Genomic DNA, 23,249 nt, shown 5'->3' with positions numbered 1-23,249 from the left:
AGTTGTGCTCAGAAAAATCCCAAAGGACACCCAAAACTAAAAAACACACATACATACACTTTTTTTTTTTTGATACATACACTTTTTAAAGCAACTGAACTGAAGGAAATTTTCAGAGCTCAGTAGCTCAGGAGAAAGAGAGCATGTGAGCTGGTGTTTGCCCTGCAGGCCAATTCCCTGGTGGCTTAACACCTCAGCTTGAATGGGCCACTTGAGGACAGGAGACAAAGCTTAGGGCCTGAGCAAAGGGAGAGGTCAGATGGAAGACCTCTGCATAAAGCCAGGATGCAAAAGGGCAGTATCCTCAGTCTACTAACTAGAAAAAAATCACCCCACGGAAGGAAACTTGGCCTTGATTCTGGAATAAGAATACACAGAAACAATTTGATGTTTTCAAACATTAAAAAGGGGTAAGGGGGGCTTCCCTGGTGGCGCAGTAGTTGAGAGTCCGCCTGCCGATGCAGGGGACGCGGGTTCGAGCCCAGGTCCGGGAAGATCCCACATGCCGCAGAGGGGCTAGGCCCGTGAGCCATGGCCGCTGAGCCTGCGCGTCCGGAGCCTGTGTTCCGCAACGGGAGAGGCCACAACAGTGGGAGGCCCGTGTACCGCAAAAAAAAAAAAAAAAAAAAAGGGGGTAAGGGAAATGTAGAAAGAGCGGGACAAATAGAAATCAAAAAATAAAATAGTTGATAAACAAATGGGACCTAATCAAACTTATAAGCTTTTCACACAGCAAAGGAAACCATAAACAAAACGAAAAGACAACCTATGGAATGGGAGAAAATATTTGCAAATGATGCTACCGACCGTGGATTAATTTCCAAAATATACAAACAGCTCACACAACTCAATAACAAAAAAACAAACAACCCAATTAAAAAAAGGCAAAAGACCTAGACATTTCTCCAAGGAAGACAGATGGCAAACAGGCACATGAAAAGATGCTCAATATCACCACTAATTATTAGAGAAATGCAAATCAAAATTACATGAGGTATCATCTCACCACAGTCAGAATGGCCATCATCAAAAAGCCTACAAATAATAAATGCTGGAGAGGGTATGGAGAAAAGAGAACCCTCCTACACTGTTGGTGGGAATGTGAATTGGTGCAGCCACTATGGAGAGCAGTATGGAGGTTCCTTAAGAAACTAAAAATAGGGCTTCCCTGGTGGCGCAGTGGTTGAGAGTCCGCCTGCTGATGCAGGGGGCACGGGTTCGTGCCCCGGTCTGGGAGGATCCCGCGTGCTGCGGAGCGGCTGGGCCCGTGAGCCGTGGCCGCTGAGCCTGCACGTCTGGAGCCTGTGCTCCGCAACGGGAGAGGCCACAACGGTGAGAGGCCCGTGTACCGCAAAAAAAAAAAAAAAAAAAAGAAACTAAAAATAGAGTTACTGTATGGTCGAGCAATCCCACAACTGGGCATATATCTGGAAAAGATGAAAACTGTAACTCAAAAAGATACAGGCACCCCAATGTTCACAGCAGCACTATTTACAATAACCAAGACATGGAAGCAACCTAAGTATCCATCAATAGATGAATGGATAAAGAAGATATGATATATATACACATACACACACAATGGAATATTACTCAGCCATTAAAAAGAATGAAGTAATGCCATTTGCAGCAACATGGATGGACCTGGAGATTATCATACTAAGTGAAGCAAGTCGGAAAGAGAAAGACAAATACCATATGATATCACTTATATGTGGAATCTAAAATAATGATACAAATAAACTTATTTACAAAACAGAAACAGACTCACAGACATCGAAAACAAATTTATGGTTACCAAAGGGGAAAGCTGTGGGGAGGGACAAATTAGGAGTTTGGGTTAACAGATACACACCACTATATATAAATATAAAATAGATAAACAGCAAGGACCTAGTGTATAGCACAGGGAACTATATTCAATATCTTGTAATAACCTATAATGGAAAAGAATATATATATATATATATATATATATATATATATATATATATCTGAATCACTTTGCTGTACACCAGAAACAACACAACATTGTAAATCAACTATACTTCAATTTTTAAAAATAAATAAATAAAAAATTTTAAAACACCTTCAAAATAGAAGGCAAAATGTCCACAAGTATAGGGGATCAAATACAGCATCTAGGGCTTCCCTGGTGGCGCAGTGGTTGAGAGTCCGCCTGCCGATGCAGGGGACACGGGTTCGTGCCCCGGTCCGGGAGGATCCCACATGCCGCGGAGCGGCTGGGCCCGTGGGCCATGGCCGCTGGGCCTGCGCGTCTGGAGTCTGTGCTCCGCAACGGGAGAGGCCACGACAGTGAGAGGCCTGCGTACCGCAAAAAAAAAAAAAAAAAAAAAAAAATACAGCATCTAGCAGAGTGATTTTAATAAGTATTTCTCAGAAACTGGTAAGATCAAGCAGACCAAAAAAAAAACCAGTATTGGTAGAGAAGATTCAAATAAGTTGGATGTAATGGACAATTATAGAACATGGCACGTAATAACTGGAAAACGCACACACCTTGCAAGCACACATAGAACATTAATGAAAACTGGCAATGTTCTTGTCAAGGCTACAAAGCAAGTATCAATAAATTCCAGAGAGTAAGTATCAGAAAACACTTTAACCACAACAGAATTAAGTTAGCAATCAATTTTAAATACATATTGTTATATATTATTGGTTGATTTGTTAAGATGAACAGATACATTCAAGTAAGTAGAGCAGAAAATGATAAACAATAAAGAACAGATATTCAAAGAAGTTAAATATGTATATATATTAAGCATAGATACATAATGCCTATATATCTATACATACTGTGATGGTTGATTGTATGTGTCAACTTGGCTAGGCCGTGGTACTCAGATATTAGGTCAACATTATTGTACATGTTTCTGTGAAGGTATTTTTTTGATGAGATTAACATTTAAATCAGTAGAGTTTGACCAAAGCAGACTGCCCTCCATAGTGTGGGTGGGCCTCACCCAATCAGTGGAAGATCTTAATAGAAAAAGACTGACCTCTCTAGAACAGTGGTCCCCAACCTTTGTGGCACCAGGGGTCGGTTTTGTGGAAGGCAATTTTTCTACAGACCAGCGGTGGCAGGAGTGGGGGCGGGTGTTCAGGTGGTAACGCGAGCCATGGGGAGCAGCAGATGAAGCTTTGCTCGTTCGCTGCTTACCTCCTGCTTTGCGGCCTGGTTCCTAACAGGGGTTTCCGGGGGTTGGGGATCCCTGCTCTAGAAGAAGTGGGGATCTTCCAACAGATGGCTTTCGGATTTGAACTGCAACACTGGCTCTTTGCTGGCACTCCAGGCTGCTGGCTTATCCTGTAGATTTTCGTACTTGCCAGCTTCCACATTCATGTGAGCCAATTCCTTAAAATAAATCTCTCTCTCTCTCTCTCTCTCTCTCTGTCTCTTGCTCTATGTGTCTCCACACACACACACACACACACACACACACCCTATGGTTCTGTTTCTCTGAAGAACCTGGGCTGATACATATACACATTTAACTATTTACAGAATAAATAATATACACACCTACTATGGTGGCTGATCAGCAAAAACAAGTCAATTCTTTGAAAAAAGTAGTAAAAAAAAAAGTCTCTGGCAAGATTGATCAAAAAATAAAGAGAAGGCACAAATAAGCAATACTAGGATTAAAAAACAGATATAACAGGCAGCAGGTCTTAAAAAGATAAAATACAATAAGCAACCATATGCTAACAAAATGGAAAACATTGGTAAAGTACACAAATATCTAGAAAAATATAATGCGCCAAAACTCAATAGAGAAAAAATTAAAACCTGACTGTCCCTAACCATTACAAAAAGACAGTCTTCCAATGAGAAAATCCAAGGTCCAGATGGTTTTACAGGTCAGTTCCTATAATTACAACTATAAGCAAGGATTTAAGGAACAAATGATAATTCCAACTTTACTCACACTCTTTCAGAGATTAGAAAATGAGGCTACAGAGCCATAAAGGAGTGAGAGATGGGCTCTGCCAAGCAAGGGAAGAAAACAGAATGTTGGCTGTTGAATAGGGCTCGCAGCCCCAACTGTGGGCCATTTCGACCTCTTCACACAAAGGGCAGTCTTTGACATCTCAGCCCGCTAGGCACCTCTAAAATTCCACCCTGACTCTCCTCAGGTCAATTTCATAGCCGAGGACTCTCAACCTAAGTCCTGACTGGGAAACAGGTGGCTTTGTTACCAAGGACCACTCTGTGCTGATCGGCCTCGGAGAGGGTACCACAAGACCAACTAAATGTTCAGAGCCTGGACTCAGTCATCAGCCTTTAACACCACAGCTGAAATCATTCATGGGCCAAAGTGAACAATCACAGTCTTGATCAGAACTTTCTCTGCCCTCACACAGTCTTTAAAAAAAAAAAAAAAAAAAAAAAAAAAGCAGACACTAATCAGAGTTGGCAGAAAGGCCAGGGCAGAGCAACCTCTTTGTTTAACTGTTATAAAACACATTCCTCCTAACTATTCCTCATCAATACATATAGCTCATAGATAACCGCAGGAGCAACCTCCTGCCCCAGCGAAGAGGAGTAAGTGGTCCCCTGGGTCCTGACCAGGGGTTCTCCGGTCCTATTACAGACGCAGCCGCTGACCCCATTAGCCCACAGATGAAGCCCTATGCAAAATTAGCTTATGCGGCAGTTGCTCTGGGCTATCCAGAGGGGTGTAATTAAGCAGTATAGTGTCCAGTTTCGATCATCAACAGTGTAATTCAATTATGGTGTTATTTGTAGGCTGAATCACAGGGACTAATCAGGAGGAAGACCAGATCAAAGGTTAACATCATACTGGAACTTACAACAATGGTCTTTTGTATTAGAAACAAATCATTTTGACAAGAGTCCTGGGTTTTTTAACAGTCACCTCTTCTCAACTTTCTGCTATAAAATTCTTGGGTTCTAATTAAGTACAGTCACACCTGGGATACACTTATTCAGGTTTCAAGAATCCATCTTAGCAAGGAGTTTCACTTCACATTTCTGCTTCATTTCCTACTTCTGCTTAGAAGGCATTTCCTCCTCTCATACCTCCAGAGCAGATGAATGCCTTGAGAAGATGAGGGTCACCATGTTTGGCCCTGCAGGGGTGTACTTGGCACTTGTGTATCAGGATGTCCTCCAAGTGTTCCCGGCCTGGTTGCTTCTACCAGCGATAATCTCTTGCACTATTTACACTGTTTACATTCATTGGAGGACGGGGGCACCTTCTTTGCATTAAAGGCTTAATTACATCAACAGCGGTATCACATGCCCTAAGGAAAGAGTTTTGGAAAGTGAAGAGTAGCCTATCATACTATAGAGTAATTAATAAAGGGAAAGTCCTTGTTATATAGTGTTATGATTATTAATAATCATTATTCAAGGAATTGTGTCTATTTTAGTAGGAATCCCTCTTGTTTCTGCATAAGTGCTTGCTATTTCGGGCATGCAGGAAGCCCATAAAAATTTCTTCCACTGAAATAAGTGTAATTGTGTTTTCAGAAAGTGAGAGAATACAGTCCTCGTGCACTTGCTTGAGTACTTTAACAGATGCAAAAGCAACTGAGTGTTGAAAGTGTTGGTGGTGCTACTTGACATCCTTCCACTTCAAATGAACGAGAGAATAGAAATTTAAAAAGGACGATTTTAATGTTAACACAAAAACGTCACTTCTGCAGGATCTGTGTATCATGATTTGCTGCCACAATCTTCAAACTTTCTTTCAGCTGCTCCACCCTTAAGCAAAGGAGCCCTCACTTGGCAGTCGAATGTGTAAGAGAAGAGAGCAAAGCCACTGTGGCCAAGAGAAGGGGAGGGGGCGGGGGTGGGTGTGGGGATGGGCAAGAACAGGACTGGACCCTCCACCCAGTTAACTCTCTTCTCCTGTAGATGGCCCCACAGAACCCCAGGGCTTGGCTACACTTCGCCATAAAACCAACCCGGGAGTGAATGGAGCCCAGAAGAGGCTCAGATGGCCCTGGACTCAAATTTTAGTTCTGTCATTTACCAGCACTATAGCTTGGGCAGTACTAATATCAACAAAACCAAGAGTAACCTAGACCAGCTGAGCACTTGCTAAGTGCCAGGCACTGTGCTGAGTGCCTTCTTTGCCTTAATTTAATCCTCCCAATAATAGGAGATGGGTGCTGTTATTGCCACGGTTTTATATATGAGGAAACTGAGGCTCAGAGAGGGATTAAGCGATTCGCGCAAAGATTCCACAGCTAGTAGTGAGTGGCTGAGCTGGGATTCAAATCCCCACAGCCCCTCTAACTCTGCAGTCTACATTAATTAATTACAAAAATCCCTAAGCTCTGTGGCCCAATTTGGCCCAGCCAACTTGAAAATGAGGATGGTTTTAATAATCTTGAGGAAAAGTATCCCACACAAAAGCATTCAGTAATTATCATTCTTTTTATTGCAAATGGCACAGAACATATGCCCTCCAGACACTCGCTAATAACCTCAGTGTTGCATTCTCTGTCAAATAGCTCCCCTCAAACGTCTGTGTGAGCCAATTACTGCGTAAGAGATGGCTCACGGGAGGTGCCAACCACAGACTCTTCGAGAAAATTAGTGATTATTCCAAAAGAATCAGCCAAACAAAGGTACAAGTAGAGAAAATAATCAGCGAAGTTCAGCATGCAGCCAGGTAAGACATAGGCACGGAAACCAGTAACTGCCTCCTAATCAATGAACAGGGGAGCTGATCCACAAAAGTAAATAAAATACACGTGACAAATATCTCTTAAACCCCTGTTCTGCGTTGCACTGAAGATGCAGCAACAAAGCCCCTGTCATCATAGAGCTTACATTCTGATGCATGAGGCACATGATAAAAAAAGAGGCGAATATGAACGTAATGGGTCAGATGGTGATATGTGCTATAAAGAAATAAAAAAAGGATAAAAGGACGGGGCTGATGTGGGGATGCTATATTAGAGACTGTCAGGGAAGGCCTCGGACACGGTGATATTTCAGTACAGATCTGACCTGAGTGTACTTGGAGGAGAACATTCCAGCAGAGGGGACAGCAAGCACAAAGGCCCTGAGACAGCCAGTGCTAAAGTGAGACGAGCCAGATGGAAAGTGTAGGGGGTGCAGCCACAAAGGCGGCCAAAGGCCAAATCGTATAGAGTGTTGACTTCAGATTTTTTTTTTCCAGATGTTGGGGATAGGAGTTTATTAATTAATTAATTTATTTTTGCTGTGTTGGGTCTTCGTTTCTGTACAAGGGCTTTCTCTAGTTGCGGCGAGCGGGGGCCACTCTTCATTGCGGTGCGCGGGCCTCTCACTATCGTGGCCTCTCTTGTTGCGGAGCACAGGCTCAGTAGTTGTGGCTCACGGGCCTAGCTGCTCCGTGGCATGTGGGATCCTCCCAGACCAGGGCTCGAACCCTTGTCCCCCGCATTAGCAGGCAGATTCTCAACCACTGCGCCACCAGGGAAGCCCGGGACTTCAGATTTTTATCCTGAGATGGGAAGCCATTGAAGAGCTGTGGGGAGAGTGATGTGATTTGAATATTCTGCCGCTCTGTGGAAGACAGGCTACAAGGGGGCAAGAGCAGAGCAGAGACTGCTCAGAAACCATGCATTAATCTTGAAGACCCCAGGCAAGTCTAGAAGGCATGCACAAGCCTTAGCTAGACAATGAAAACTACAAAACACAGATGGGTGAAATAAGGACCTGAATAAATGAGAACTCCACTGTGTCCCTAGAAAAGACTTAGCGTGGTAAAGACTTTTTGTCCCTCATTAATTTATCAAGAGCTAATATTTTACAGTCTTACTATATGCCAAGCTTTGTTTTAAGCACCTTACACGTATAAGCACAGCAACCTTCTTAGGTGGGTTCCATTATTATTTCCATTTTAATATGAGGAAACGGAGGCATGGTTCATGCAGGTAACTTGATGCAGAGCTAGGATCTGAACCAAGCAGTCTGGCTACAGATGCTCCCCCAACTAACCCACAAAGAATGCCTTGGAACATCTTAGACCACCTCTCTGCAAAACTCTCATGTCTGTTCCAGAGAAGTCTGGGGAACCCTTCCAGAAGAAGCCTCCCTAAGGAAATGGGAGAAGGAGGGAGCATGTAGTACTGGAAGGGAAGAAGGATGGGTGCTCCGGGTTCCACACGACCCACACCAGGGCCCGCCCTCCACACCCACTGCAGAGCCCCAACCGAGGCAAGGCCCCGAGGGTCCAGACGTGTAGTCCTCTCCCACAGACAGAGGGGATTTTGCCAGAGACTTTGTCATTTCAGGAATGCCTGTGTGGGGAAATTAGGAGGCAGGAGGAGGAACTGACCTCACACAAGGCTACCTTCTTTAGGCGGTGTCCCATTTATCCGTCCTAGCCATCCAAGAGCTCTGCTCATTCCAGGGGCTCGCAGAGTCTCTTCCTTGCCCCTTGGCTGGGGGCTCAGCAGTGCTGACAGCCTGAGATGGTCTGAGAGTCTGACCCTGTGGCTCTGATCTCAATGCACAGGGGGCCCCGGAAGCTTCCAGATGCGACTCTCTGAAAGGACTGCTAGGAAACCCATGCTCTTGGCCATTTCCTCTCAGTAGGGCTTCAGGGACCCTGATTTAGAGCAGGACATCCCAACCTCTGGAGCCTCTGAAAAGTGGGATGTTAGTTACGGCCTTCCAAGGACCCTTCTGTCCACTGAGAAATTAAGAGCCTGACAGATGACAGCTAGAACACGTCCTCTATCCCAGGTGCAAACACCCAGAGCCCTCAGTGTGTCAGGTGTATCTGCAGACGGAAGGAAAGGCAAGGGGGCAATGCCCGGTGCTCTGTGCATGCCCTGGGCTCTAGCCACACTCAGCCCAAACCTTCTTCCCGCAGCCCTAGCTCCATACAATGAGGAGCAAAGTCCCAAAGAAACACACCCAGTCAACAAATAAGGCCACCGACCTGTATCAGGTAAGGACAGAAGGAAGGCCTGGGGCCTGCAGGGAAAGATTTCCAACAAATGACAGGCTTATTCTAACCAGTATGGGCTTCCGTTGCCCCCATCGAGGAGTTAATCAGCCCAAACAGCCCACTGGCAGTCCTTTCCAATTAACCAGTTTTGCTGGATCTCTTCTAGACAATAATCCTAACTGGCTAAGGCAAACATGAAGCCAAACAGTTACGACGGATAAAAAACATATAGAACATTCTTCAGGTGATTAGGTGAATCGATACGAAACTGCTTCCTGACTCTCAAACAAACTGGAGACCAGCCGGGAAAGGGAGCTGACACCAGTGCTCGGGGCAAAGTCTGCGAGATTGCACTGCGAGCCGTGATGTGCTCTGAAAACTTGACGATAAAATCAATCTCACGGCACCTGTTGCAGCCAGGATCCAAACTGCGATACAGTTATACAGATGCTAAAAGATGGCGCATGTGTGCTCTCCACAGGGCCCTAGACTCACACCAGATATCAAAGAGTCCAAGTCTGCGCTGCTGAAAAAGAGATGGCACACACAGTAGAAGAAAAGAAGTCCAACAGGGGCCTTCTCTCTGCACCCAAAAGAGAAGTCCAATGAGAGGAAACGGTTTCTCAGCGCGGAGGATGAGCTGTGGGTTGCCAGGACCCCTGACCATACCTGCAATGATCCCGTCCATCTGCTCCAGGGCAGCTTCCAGCACGTGACTTGCATCAGAAGCCATGAGTCCTTTTCCCTGCTTAGTCTCCTCCTTCTCACTGAAAATTCAAATACAGAACAAAGGAAAAATTACAGGGTTCCACATTACGTACCCAAGACCGCCAAGCCCTCTCAATTCCACCACCACAACCGCTCTCTCATAGGAATCTCGGTAGCCCACGTGTGGTTTCTGCCATCTCCATGGCTTCGCCCTCCAGGCACAAGTGTTCTTAATCCATGAATCTTCAGCATGTGCTTGTGTCATGAAAAGCCACTAGGGCTCTCCGGAGTGACCTGCAGCAGCGAGACAGCGATTGCCACTCCTACCATCATTACAGTCACGGCTCCAGAAGCTCCAGCCACCCCTGGGGGAGGCTCAAGGCTCCCCTAAGGCTGGGGAAAAGAAAGCCGGGATGTGCCCCGCAGCCGTGGGTCGCAGCAGGCGTTGGCGGTCTTCTATCTGCATTTGTCTCACACCTGCAATGCTCTCCTTGGGCAGGTGTGACCCAGGCTGAGAGGCCTCAACTGCAGCTTTCACTTCTCAAGTGGGCTAATGGGCCCCATCTAGGAAGGCTGCAGGCGCGCTGCTGTGGGGAAGAGTACCGTCCCTGGACCCAGGAGCACTGTCTCTTACCATTCTAGTTCTGCTCCACCCAGCACCATTCAAGGTACATAATCCCATCTTCCCAGGGCTGGAGAATTTCTCCAAAAATACACTGTAGCCGCTCCCCTAACGCTGAGTCTCCCTTCTAATGGCAGAGGTGGTAATTGGTTCCATCTCCAGACGGCTCTGCCTCTTAGAAAGGTCTTTCAGCTCAACTGTCTTCTTATAGCCTCTTCTCACTTTTCTTGCTTCCCGCCCCCTTCCTGGGTGGCAGGGAGAGACTGACACAACAGCACTTGTAATCCTAAGAAGAGGCTTAGCTCACGTCTGTGAACTGGAGGCCTAAGTGCGACGGAGGAAAGAGGCAGAGCTCCTGGACCCAAGGGTGGCACAGGTCAGGGAACAAGGGGTTCTGCTGCTCATCTTACCCATGAAGTTAGACCTTTGGAGTGAAGAGAGGAAATTGAGCAACTACCGGAAAGTGGCTTTGGAGATGCTGTGGATAAGAATGTCAGGACCACAAAGAACCACACTGGACGGCACCAGGTAGGAACAGTTAAATACCCTGGGTTCAAAGCCAGCTCTGCCATCTACTGTGGGATCTCCAAACCTCAGTATCCTCATCTGTAAAATAGGGATGATAACAGCACCTAACTCACAGGGTTGAGGTCATGGTTAAATGAGTAATTAATATTTCATTGAAAATGCATGTCTTGCGTGCAGTAAGGGCTCAATAAACTTCAGCCTTTTTTTTTTGCTTTTTAAAGTGAGGAGATAATCTCAGGATGTATTTGTGCCAGGATAGCTCACCGGATGAGGGACTTTAAACTAAAATGGGGTAGGTTCCGGGAGGGAGAACCCAAAGAAGCCCAAGAGGCTGGTCCTTTGGAGGAGATAAGCACGCAAAGAAAGATAAGCTATGCGTGTGGAAGGGGAGGGCGTGACTCACAGGTGCAAAGGCCCAGAAATGGTCAGAAATGGGCGCTGAGCCGCAGCAGTGCAAGAACCGCCACGCTATCAGCTCAGGGGAGTGAGAAAAGGAGCTTCGGGTGGGGGGGTGGGGTGGAACCTCACTGGCACCTCAGAGCTGTGGCAGGAACCAGGCAGGGCTGCAAATAGGAGCAGCCCAGACCGCTACAGAGCAAGTGTGGGCGCAGATCTCAGGGTCCGAATAGAAGCAAGCCGGGGAGGGGAGTGTGGGTGGAGAAGAGGCAGCAGGACAAGGGGAGGTAGCAGAAGGGGGGCAACATTCAGCACATGCACATCTGCTTGGCCATATGGGGTATTAAAAGTCTGAAACATGTCCTACCCTCTGAGGACTTCCCAACCGCTCCCAGCAAAAAAAAAAATCCAAAGTCCATACTGTGACCTAACGGAAGCAGCTCGGCAGGATCCGGCCAGGCCAACCCCACACGGCCCTCCCCCTCGATCCCCATGCTTCGGCAGCCTCCGTCCCTGTCTGCTCCCCCAGGACTCCAAGCCCCCTTTCCTCCTCTGCAAGTGTGTACCTGCTGTCCCTCTGTCCTGAGCTCACGTCCCCAGCTCTCTGGATGGCTCATCAGGCCTCAGCCTTCGGGCCTCAGCTCTGAAGTCTCTTCTCAGAGACGCCTTCCTTGCATGCCTGCATCTAAAGCAGCCCCTTGACAGCACAGCGGTTCCAAAGAATCTCGTCCATCTACATTTCCTTGCTAACTGGCCTTGCTCACCCCAACGTGCCCGGTGCGTAGCAGAGTGACCGGCACAAGGGAGTTTATGAGTAAATACTTGTGAATAAAAGATGGATCCATGTGGCCAACACGGCCTGAACCCTGTTGTGCTGGACACTGGAGGGAATATTGATAAATCAGGCCTAATCCCTGCTCCCATGGACCATGCAGTCTAGTGGAGACGACAGAAGTATGAACAAATAATGATGACACAGTGTGAGGTATGCTGATAGAGGCGGGTACGCAATTTCCCTGGGCCTTAAAGGATGGGTAGGAACTTTCTCAGTAGACAAGGGCGATTCCAGGCAGAGGGGGCAGTGCATGAAAGGCAGGAAAACATGTAAAGACAGGATGTAGTTGGCAAATGTCAGAACGGTTGACGAAATTATACAGGAGTATCCGGCTGCTCACCATGAGTCAAAACCCTCCACGGAATTCACTTCAGCGTGATAAGGGCGATTAACGAGAGCAGCTTGGGAATTACACCCACGGCTTCAGGGATCTGGACGCCCGTGCTTGGCAACTCGAGTGGCCTCAGATGCAAACTTGATAGAGATTTTTAAAAAGAAAGATCTCATATTTCAGCAGACTGGCTCCACTGGGGGCCTTAGTACCTGGGTGAAAGCTAAGAGGGCAGTCAGAAGGTGGTGAGCCCAGAGGGCCCAGCTAGGCCCCCTGCAACAGAAGGGCCATAAAAGATGACCCACGGGCCCTCTGCCCGAGGATGAGTTTGTACTTGGCAGATAGCAAGTCGGGTGGATCCGTAGGAGCTGGTGAGAAGTGAAACATGAGTCACAGGTGTATCACCCTTATGGCCCAGGACCTGGGCCAGTAAGACTGAGCGCTCGGGAGGCAGAACCTGCTTTGGGCGGCTGAGGAACTCAGCTCTGGGTCTGAGGTGATGGCAGGATGCAGGGAGAACGGGCTCTGCCAGCCTCTGATGCAGAGCAGCTATGAGGGGTCAGTGGTGTGGGGTACAAGGGGGACCGCTGAAAGGCCAAATATGCCATAGGAGCTAGGCCTCCAGGCCCATCTGTGAACACGGACACTCTGGAATAGGGAAGCCACGATTCCATTCACCAACCATTCCCATTCTGGCAGCTACAGCCATTTCCTTCCCTCACAAGGTTAGAGCTCCCCATCAGTAACGCACCCCGGGACAATCAATCCCTGCTTTCAAGGAACTGGGGGTCCCAGAGGCAAACGTGCGATCCGGCTGCACTCAGTGTATCTGTTCATCCCCACAGAGACACAGCACCTCCCTCGGGAGCCTAGGTTCACCGGGGATGTGAGGCTTAAGTGCGCAAAGCACCAGAAGCTGCGTGCGAGGAGGCCCCCCGCAGAGGAGTAAGGTGACGAGGCTGCGGGGGGGGGGGGGGGAGGCACATCTGGAAGAGGCAGTAACCCAAGTGCTGGGAAAGAGAGCAGGATCCAGTGCAAACTCCAAAGGGGCGCGTGAAAGGCAGGGCAGCCTCTAAGCAGGTGGTGGGGAATGGAGGTGAAACCAAGTTCTTCACCCATGAGAGGGGAGCGGCGGCAGCCACCCAGGCTGGACAGCAGAGGAGCTGAGAGTGTGCCCTGGGGACTTGAAGGGGGGGCGCCCCACCAGCACAGGAAGGAGAGGAGCAGGTAGAGGAGGACGCGGCGCTCTTAACACGCTCAGTCCAGTGACAGTCGTCGTATTGGCCGAAAGCGGTTTTCACTCTCTGTGGACACTTAGACTATTAACACAGCCCTGCATTTGACCCTGACGAGCAGGTAGCCTTCTCAAACCAAGAAACTGGCTCACCCCGAGCCGCAAAGATTAAGGTAGGTTGTTTAAGGAAAGAAAAGGTGTGGTCCATTCTTCATGCATCCTTCCCCTCCCCCACAGGCCTCTCTAGAGGCTGTCATCTGCCCACCTGTGAAGGTACCTGATGCTGGGCCCCCCTAATACAGGGCTTGACCCTCCTCTTTGCTACCAGCCAGGGAGGAAACAACCCTGCAGCTGTGAGACTAGCCAGCGAGGAAGGAACAGCCACGTTTTAGAAGGACAGTGTCTGTGAGAGGTGTCAGAGTCACATGATCTGCGTCATACAGAGGCTGGTTTGGCACTTTGAATCTGAATAGGAGGCACGGTTAGGTGAAGTTTAGAAAGTGAGCCACAATTAGTCACCCATCACCTGGTGGACTCTAAGGCAGTAACTTAGATACGGTATTAACTACCCCCATGCTCAGCAACAGAGAATCAGAAGGAGGCAGGAATGGCTGACTAAGTAAGTCTTGGGCAACTAAATCTTAACTTGTCCCACCCACGCTGAAATGCAAGCTTCCATTCCATTTTATAAACCACTTTTCTCTCACTAAAAGTGGTTAGGGATGCAAGTGTTTTGGGCAGGCTCGGACTGTCCTGGATGGAGGAAGGAATCAGGAACAGATCTAGAGTCCCTGGTACCCTCCAGGGTCTCCTGCCGGGGCTGCACCTCAACTCCTCACAGCTGCAGCCAGATGGGCGCCCGCATTCCTGCGTAGAAAGCAAGACCTGGGGAAGGAGCCCTCAGCCAAGAACCCACCACCACCAAACTCAGACTCATCTTAGACCTCTCCTGGCCCCAAATGGTCAACAGGTGGTAAAGAAGTATCACCACATCACAACAAACCGAAGACTCTTCCCCACAATTTACTGGTCACCCATAAACCACAGGGGCTCGTTCTTCAAATGGTTATTTAAAGGAATACCTGTTTTTATCCCTAAGCTGAGGAGATGGCCTCTTAAAAGGATATAGAAAAAAAAAAAAAAGGATATAGGAAACATCTCTTTGGGATAGTAGAGCAAGAAGCCATTTTCAGCATTACAAAAACAATAATAAAGATGGGGAAGACATACAAAGAAAATTGATGGCAGTGCCTACATTCTCAATCACATCCCATATCGACCAATATTGACCTTCTTTTTAAAGGACAAGTAAGAACATAGGGTTTATAGCCAGACTGTCTTGAGTTAAAACCTGGCTCTGCTGCATAATGCATAATGGCTGTGGGTCTTTAAAGAGATTACTTAATCTCTCTGAGCCTCAACTGTCTCATCTGTAAAATCAGTATAAAACCAATCTCATTATGGGCAAAAGTAAACAAGAGGTAGAGCTCAGATAAATATAGGAGATTGAAGTCAAACGTCTACTTTAGCTACCCACTGAAACAAGAGGAATTTATTTTGAAAGACATAAACCCACAGGAACATGGAGAATGTGATAAGAGACATAAGGGTGATGCTGGGGCGACAGCTATGCAGCAAGCAGAAAAGGGCAGTTGGTCCATGTTGCAGGGCTTCCAAAGGCTCTGGGAGAGATTTCTTTAGTAATAGGAAATTAACAGAACACCTGATGCCTCTGAACATCTTAAGAGATCTTATACAGTTGGTGAAGAATTTGTTTAATTCCATGATAAGAAAATAGCAAACCAAGCAAATGACAAAAGAACTCCGAGGAAACCAAAAAGTAAAAATAATCTTCGTCCTTACAATAAAACATCACAAACGTGTGGATTTAACAGAAATTGCACTGGCAGGATGGGGAGATGGAAAAGTCCTCGTGAGTGGTGGGAACAAGGTTGGAGAGAGAGCTGATTCCTTATCTCCTAGGGTGGGAACTCAGAAGTCACTAGATAACGACAACTGAAAAAAAGTAATAAAGTAGCAGAACAAGCCACTTTCCCAGTCATATGGATAAAAATACTAAGAGTTTGAAGTGGCTGCACCTGAGGAAGAGCAATGGGGGTGGGTAGATGGGGAGACGACTACTTTAACAAATCATATACAATTATTTGAGCCTTTAAACTGTGCAGATATATAGTAGTGATAAAAATAAAAACAATCAAAAAGATTAAAAGAGATAAAATGTGTGGTGTGCCTGGCACAGAGTCGAGATTTGATTAACGTGCGCTCCTTTCTCCTCGCAGCTACTGTATTATTGGGCAGGTGTCTGTTAGCTATCTGCTAAGAGTTTATCCAACATTATCTCACTTAATCCCTCGTGCCACTTAGGAATTATTCTCCCCCTTTACAGAGGAGTAAACAGATTAAGCAACGTGCCTGAGGATGGGCACTGTTCTTCCTCCCTTCCAAATTTCTTCGGAGACAGGAACCCAGTGGAGGGTTTTGAGCACAGGAGGGTCTAACTTACCCTTTAAAAGGATCATTTTGGCTGCTGCTTGAACTGCGTGCGGGTGGGGAGGGTGGGGCGGTGCAGCAGTGAACACAAGAAAACCAGGCAAGAGATAAAAGCAGCTTGGACCACAATGATTATGGTAGATGTTCTATGAGGGCGAAGCCAGTAAGTTCTACTGATAGATTGGGCGTGGGCATGAGAGAGATGGGTGAAACATGATTACAAGGCTTTTGCCCTGAGCCCCTGGGAGAGCGGGGAGAACTGCAGGAGCAACAGTCGGGGGGTGGGGGGGGTGGGGACGGGAGGGATGGGTAAAATCAGGAGGTTGGTTTTGGAAATATTCAGTTTAAGATGCCCGGGATATCTAGAGAGATAGGCTGAGTAGGCGTTTGGAAATTCAAGTCTGATATTCAGAGAGAAATCTGGGCTGGAGATAATCTGGGAGCCGTTTGCATAAAGGTGGTGTTTAAAACAACTGCGTGAAGTAAGTTAAGTAGTGTAAGACCAAAAAAAAAGAAAAGAGGCCCCAGGACTCTTTGAAACACTCCAACGTGCAGTCAGGGAGGAGAACCAACAAAGAGGCTGAAGAGGAGAACCGAGACAGGGGTGCCCTAGAAACCAAATGAAGCGTTCAGGGTAGAGGACAAAATCAGGGGCGCCGAGTGCTACCGAGTCGGACCAGAGGCCATCTTCTCCCCAAAGGCTTGCTGGAGGTGATCTCACCTGCTTCACAGCCCCACCTGCCCCTCCCTTACCTCCCCCTCGACTGCAAGGGCCTGACTGGTTGCCCCGCCTCAGGCAGCCTCTTCGCTCACCTGCACGAGGGGCTCACCTACTCAGTGCCCCTCGAGTCTGGGAGTTCGTCAGAATCACCTGGAGAGCCAGTGGAGCACGAGGCCCAGGCTCATCGAAGGAGAAGAGCGCCAGGTGATTCTGAGACTGACCGAAGTTGAGCCACTGACGGAATGCAAACGCAGCTCCCAGCCAGGCACTCTTCTGCCTGGTCATGAGTCTTGGGGGCTCACCACCAGCCGGGGCAGAATTATGCTTCTTACCACGCCCACTCAGTCTTCTCAGCTGCAACTCTAACTCTCATCATATCCCTTGGCAAACCTCTGCCCCATCCCAACCAAATGTCTTAGCATCAGGGGACAGATTCTAGGTGTTAGCTGCCTGAACCAGTGGCTTTCCTGCTTTTACGCCCATGCCAGAGGCTTTCCCTACTAACTTCCCACTTTCTCTTCGAGCCAATTCTTCCAGAAAACCCATGTGTATGATTAGGCCACTCAAGATGGCTGTTCTCTTGTTCTCTGTACATCCCCTGCCCAACCAGTGCCTGCTTTACCCATAACTTGTGCACGTGACTGACCTTCCTACATACTTGCCTCAGGCCCCCGCTAATGACAGCTTGCCAAAGGGGTGGTGAGGGGCGTGCCCCTCTACTGGTTCCCCTGGTGACTAATAAGCCCATCTGATGTCAGTTTCCCCCATAACTGGCAATCTCCCCTTCCCCAAGGATCGAAGACTGCCACCATGTCCTGCCCGCCGTCTGCTGCACATGGTGGGGTGTCGCTCCAGGACCTTGCTTCAGACACGTGAGCTCCCCCATCCATTAAACCACCGATGTCTCTGCTGTTGACTCTGGGCTATTTCTTTGGTCTTGAAGCTGGGCAAGCACAGGCCTTGTAGGCCTGCAGGATCCGGCCCAACACCGTGCTTGACCCTGCCCACCTAAACGTGATCTCCCCATCTCTTTGACCTTGCAGGACAAGGGTGAGAGCAGCTGTACACAGCCATCTTCTCTGTGAGCCCTCCACGGGTCTGGGCCCCCGAGAGCATCCCCCCTGCTGAAAGCCCCAAAGAAACTTTTAATTACTGATAAAATAAAACGGTGGGGGCTTCCCTGGTGGCGCAGTGGTTGAGAGTCCGCCTGCCGAGACAGGGGACGCGGGTTCGTGCCGCGGTCCGGGAAGATCCCGCATGCCGCGGAGCGGCTGGGCCCGTGAGCCATGGCCGCTGAGCCTGCGCGTCCGGAGCCTGTGCTCCGCGACGGGAGAGGCCGCAACAGTGAGAGGCCCGCGTACCGCAAAAACAAAACAAAGCAAAAACAGTGGGAAACTAAAGCCTGGGAGATAGTGGGGGCTTGGAGGAGGAGGAGCGGCAGGTGGCCCATCCCCCTTCCTACAACCTGACACCCCTCTCCATGCCCTCACTTTCAGTGGATCCCAATAGATGGCCTTCCCCAAACTGCTCCCCATCTCACCTCAGTGATGCCACGACAGTCGCCAAGCCAGAAACCCGGGGGTCATCCCTGGCCTTCCCTTCTCTCACCCACATCCAGCTGGTCACCATGGCCAGTAAAGTCTCTTTCCTCACCCCCGCTCAGATCTGTGCCCTCATCTTCACCCGCCCAGCTTCAGGCCACATCATCTCCCATCAGAACGGCTGCAACGGCTTCCTGGCTGCTTCTCCTGCCTGCAGCCTCGCCCCCACCTCCTCACTCCCACCCTCTACACTGCTGCCAGGAGCGTGGGTCTATTTCACAAACCTAGCCATAGCACCCCACTGCCTGTACAAGTTTTCACCCCGGAAACCACCAGAGAGGAAGTTAAGGACCTGAGAGACAGTCAAGAGCGTAAGCTCTGTAGCCAGGCTTCCGTTTGGATCCATGTTCTTCCCATCACAGGCTATACCCTGGACAAGTTCCTTAACATCACTGAGCTTCATTTCCCTAGTTATAAAATGCGGGTGAAAATATACATGTTGTGCGGTTGTGGACATTCCATGAGATAATGCGTGTGGAAGTCCTTTGCACATAACTGGGTGCAAGTTCACAACCACGGCAGTCACGATTCCATACCTGGCCCCGCCCTGAGCACCAACCATTAGACACAACAGCCAAGCTATTTTTACCACACTACTTTTACTCTAAGGCTCCCTTAGGATGCAATGTTTTAGGCCACGACCCCCATCCCACCTGCTCCATTCCCTCTCCTCTTTCAAGGCCCAATTCCAACGTCATGATTCCAGGGATCCTCTCCTTCCCCCAGATAGAAGTGACTGCCCGGACTCGGTCCCTTTCTCCACGCTCATGACAGACTCCCTCACAGAGCTCTCTAGAGCACCGGCCACTACAAGTGTGGGATCCTTTATCTGAGTGGTAGCTCCTCGTGGGCAGGGCCATGCCTCCGAGCCCAGAGCTGCGCCCAGGACCTGGCACAGAGCAAGTCGTCCACTCACATTTGTTGGATGGGGGAGACAGCTGGAGGCTGACCAGGGGCAAAATTCCTCTCCGTCTGTGGACCAGTGAAACAAGTTATCTGCTTCCAAAGTACATCAGGACAGGGACAGGATAGACATTCCCATTCCAGAAGGGAGAAAATGGAAGAAATAAAGGCCACTGGTCTTAACTGGAAGCTGAGAGGCTCCTAGGGGTGGCAGGCAAGTCTGCAAGTCTGCACGGACCCCGAGGCCCGACTGACGTCCTGTCCAGCCCTGAGGTCTTTGATCCCACGGGGACGGGCCTGACAGTGCAGAAAAGCAGCACACCTGGCCTCAGGACCACGGCAGGGCCTATAGACGCCAACACTGTATCAGGACCGAAGGACAAGGCCACGGGCATTAACTTCCCATCAGGACAGGGGAGCCAGACACAGAGACACCCTGTCACGACGAAGGGGAGTCAGAGCTGAGCAGAGGGGCCAGGTTGCTGAGAAAGCAGCTGTCAGAGCTGGTGACCGCCTTTCGTGAATAACTGAGTCTAATAAAAGTGAAGAGGTGGAGACAATTTCTTTTGTCAGTGACTAGAAGCTTAAATAGCCTAAGAAAAACTGCACAGGAGAGAATAAAAGGATGCTACTTAAGGTGAACAAGCACACTTAACTTGTCCCCGTCGAATTGTGGTATCAGCAGCTCCTAATAACACGCATTCATTTAAAGCTCTTGGCTTCAGAAATGTTTTTCACACCTAAGGCTTCTCATTCCCACCTAAACATCCCAGATCAAGCTGCTCTGATTAGTGAGCCAGTTAAGCTGAGCCCAGTGGGTGCCAAGATAAGTCAGAATCCCTGAAGGGCCCTAAGCCTAGGAGCAGGCTGGCGGTGCCGGCTGGCGACAGGGGACAAATGCAATATTTCTTGCTTAGTGTCTTCTTCCCGCTGGACCAGATTAGTGAGCTGCGTGCACTGGGCACTCCCAGCCACTCCCTGTTGGGCGAGTTCCAAAAGCTCCCTAAGAACGCTTGCGCTGGAGCCCAGCTCTGCCGAGCCCATAGGAAGGAGTGCTTCGGCTTTCTGGCCCTTCCATTTGAAGCCCAGCCCAGCTCCTGTCACACGTCACCGCTCCTGCAGCAGCCTTCTGTGGCACGCCTGAACCCAGATGCTTCCATTTAAGCACTTACCTGAAAAGCACTCGCCCTTCTCACCAAACCACCGCCCTTTAAACAGGGCTCCGTGATCCCAAACAGCTCTTCCACCAACGTGTAATAGGGGCCTCAGTCCCAAAGCTGAACAGTGTTCTCTAAGGAATTCAGTGAGCACCAGGTACTGAACCTCACCTCGAGGCACCGTGAGCTGGACCCCTCCTGGCTTAGCTGTTCCCCCAGACACAGGAGTGCCATCCTCCTCCTCCTCGACAGGGCAGTCTTCTTCAGAGAAACACCACTCCAAAGACACGAGTCTGAGACACCTCGAGCCCAGCCCACAAGGAGGAACACGGGCTCTGGCCGGGAAACTGGTATGACAGTGCAAGGTTGTCACACCCACACCCAAACCGCTCAGCTGACCCTCTAGGCTGAAGGAGCCAGGAGAGGTGATGTCGAGTTTCTCTCAATGCCTTTGCTCAAGATTTTTAAACATCTGCTTCACCTTCCTGACTGTGCTCACCTCCCATTTTCTGCTCTTGACATTCTGTCCCCAAGCTGGTCTTTTTCCCCAATTCAAGGATTTATCACTGTGGTAAAGAGGCCACAACAATCTCAGTGACCAAGGCCGTGGGCCTTAAAATAGACCTGCCTGCCAAGGAACAGTTTGGGCAGATCGGTGAGCTGCGTGCACTGGACATTCCCAGCCACTCCCTGTTGGGCTGCCCTAAGTATTCTTAGGGATATTTTGTCTCAAAAGACAAAGGATACAGGTGCTCCAACAAGGAGAGGGATGGGGGGCGGGGGGAGTGGCTCCAGGCAGGGACCTGTGCCTTTGGGAAGACTGAGATGGGGAGCCAGACAGCGTCCAGGGGCACAGCATCACCAGGCCTCCCACCAGTTTGCCCCTCAAAACTGTGCCGAAGACAAGTACAACCGTGTCTTCACTGCGGTGGGACTCCCTGTAGGTGCCCAGAGAACCTGGGCTGGGAGGTTCTTTTGCTTCCTTTTGAGAGTCTCAGAACGAGTTGCTCTGAGGAGCAGACATAAACGAGAGAGTCCCCTTTGAGGCTGGGATGCGAAGGACCAGGCCGGACGACAAACACCTCGCCCGCTAGAAGACCTAGCTGAGATCTGGTGGCCTGCCCCAGCCCCACGGCTGGCTGGCCGCAGTCCATCGAATGACAGCAGCTCCCTCCAGGCCCACGCAGTCTCCACCTGTCTGTAAAAGCCGCCTGCCTGCAAGTTCACAGAGGGTGAACAGACGCGGCAGCCCCAGTAAAAAGCCTTTGCCTTCCTTATCTCATTTAATCTTCCTGGTGACACAGTGCCCTGTGAGGGATATAGTACAATTATCAGCCCCATGTACAAAAGAGGCAGCTGAGACACAAGGTATTAAGACTGTGCCGAGGTCCCAAGGCCTCTGAAGTGTTCCCAGAGTCCCGCCTGTCTGTCATCTAAGTCTCCGCCTGCTCTCCCTGCCACACTGCCCTGTCCTGCAGATTTGCTCGATGCAGTAAAGAGCTGGGAGACGACGAAGCTGGTTTCCAAGTCCAAACCAAAAGAGCTCAAACACGTGGGGCCATGAGACTCTCTGCTAATTGCTGTCCTGCGTATCTTCATGGGGACTCTGCCCGCTGCCCCGCTTCAACTGTTAACAAGACAGTATCTTATCTGAAAAAAGATACACAGAACGGAGAACAATTCGCATAAAGATGCATAACCCACAAAAATCAATATATTATTTTTTTTTAGATTGGTTTATCTATTTAACAAATACTATTTGCCCCTCTATCATCTGTGAAACCCTGTGGTAGATGCTATGAGGGGAAAAGGAAATGAATTTAAGACTATGTTATTTACCTACAAAGGACCAAAAATCTTTCATCTCTCATCCATGTCGATTAGACTGTGAAGGTTGCATGTAGAATTGGGCCTCTATCTGGGATCTGTGAGCCAAAGCCAACAAACTTTGGCTTTTACCAACGTAGACTTCAGAAATTCATATATTAATGGTCTTTTTTTTTTTTTTTTTTTTTTGCAGTACATGGGCCTCTCACTGTTGTGGCCTCTCCCGTTGCGGAGTACAGGCTCCGGACGCGCAGGCTCAGCGGCCATGGCTCACGAGCCTAGCCGCTCTGCGGCACGTGGGATCTTCCCGGACCGGGGCACGAACCTGCGTCCCTTGCATTGGCAGGCAGACTCTCAGCCACTGTGCCACCAGGGAAGCCCCTAATGGTCTAATTTTAAAGCAGCCATGGTATTCTTTTGTGAGAAGAAAAACATCATTTCCCTGAAATTCCCATCCTCTCTAAAATTAAGTTCGGATGGCAATTAACTGCGAGTGTCAGTTCTCCGATGTGACTAGATCAACAGGCAAGTAACTTGGAAAACATCACATGGAAGTTAGTTTCAAAGACAGGCTGAGTTTCAAAAATCAACCATTTCCTGAGCATCTTATGGACAACGAGGTTCACCTTGTCATCCATTTGTTCAAGTTGCTGAACATCCCAGGGGAAGCTCTCGGGCACCTGGCACCATAGAGGCCCTGGGGATTCCCAGGGAGAAAGACACACACACACACAGGGCAACAACAAACCAGGAGGTGTGCTCCCAGGAGAGGGAAGCTCGGCAGGCTCAGGGCACAGCAGCAGCAGGAGGAACGAGAGACCAGCACAGTGTGGGCAATCTCAGAAGGCCTCACAGAGGAAGTGAGATTTCTCCAGGTGGGCAGCAGGCACTAATGCAAATGCATTGCAAGAGGAGTAAAGAGCATACCCC

At 49.0% G+C, this 23,249-nt stretch overlaps 1 protein-coding gene across 6 annotated transcripts in view; it reads right to left on the bottom strand.

Annotated features, from left to right (window-relative positions):
• The window catches only part of PPFIBP2 (PPFIA binding protein 2), a 159,223-nt gene that overhangs the window by 116,953 nt on the left and 19,021 nt on the right, over positions 1-23,249 (bottom strand). For all 6 annotated transcript variants that reach the window (XM_032639341.1, XM_032639342.1, XM_032639339.1 and 3 more), the window contains one exon: positions 9,615-9,712. In XM_032639341.1, coding sequence (XP_032495232.1) covers positions 9,615-9,678 — 64 coding nt within the window. In that variant the 5' untranslated portion in view covers positions 9,679-9,712. The remainder of the gene's footprint in view (positions 1-9,614; positions 9,713-23,249) is intronic.

The sequence above is a fragment of the Phocoena sinus genome, chromosome 8, assembly GCF_008692025.1.
Source record: "Phocoena sinus isolate mPhoSin1 chromosome 8, mPhoSin1.pri, whole genome shotgun sequence".
Classification (NCBI taxonomy): Eukaryota; Metazoa; Chordata; class Mammalia; order Artiodactyla; family Phocoenidae; genus Phocoena; species Phocoena sinus.
This window is presented reverse-complemented; position numbering and strand designations above follow the sequence as displayed.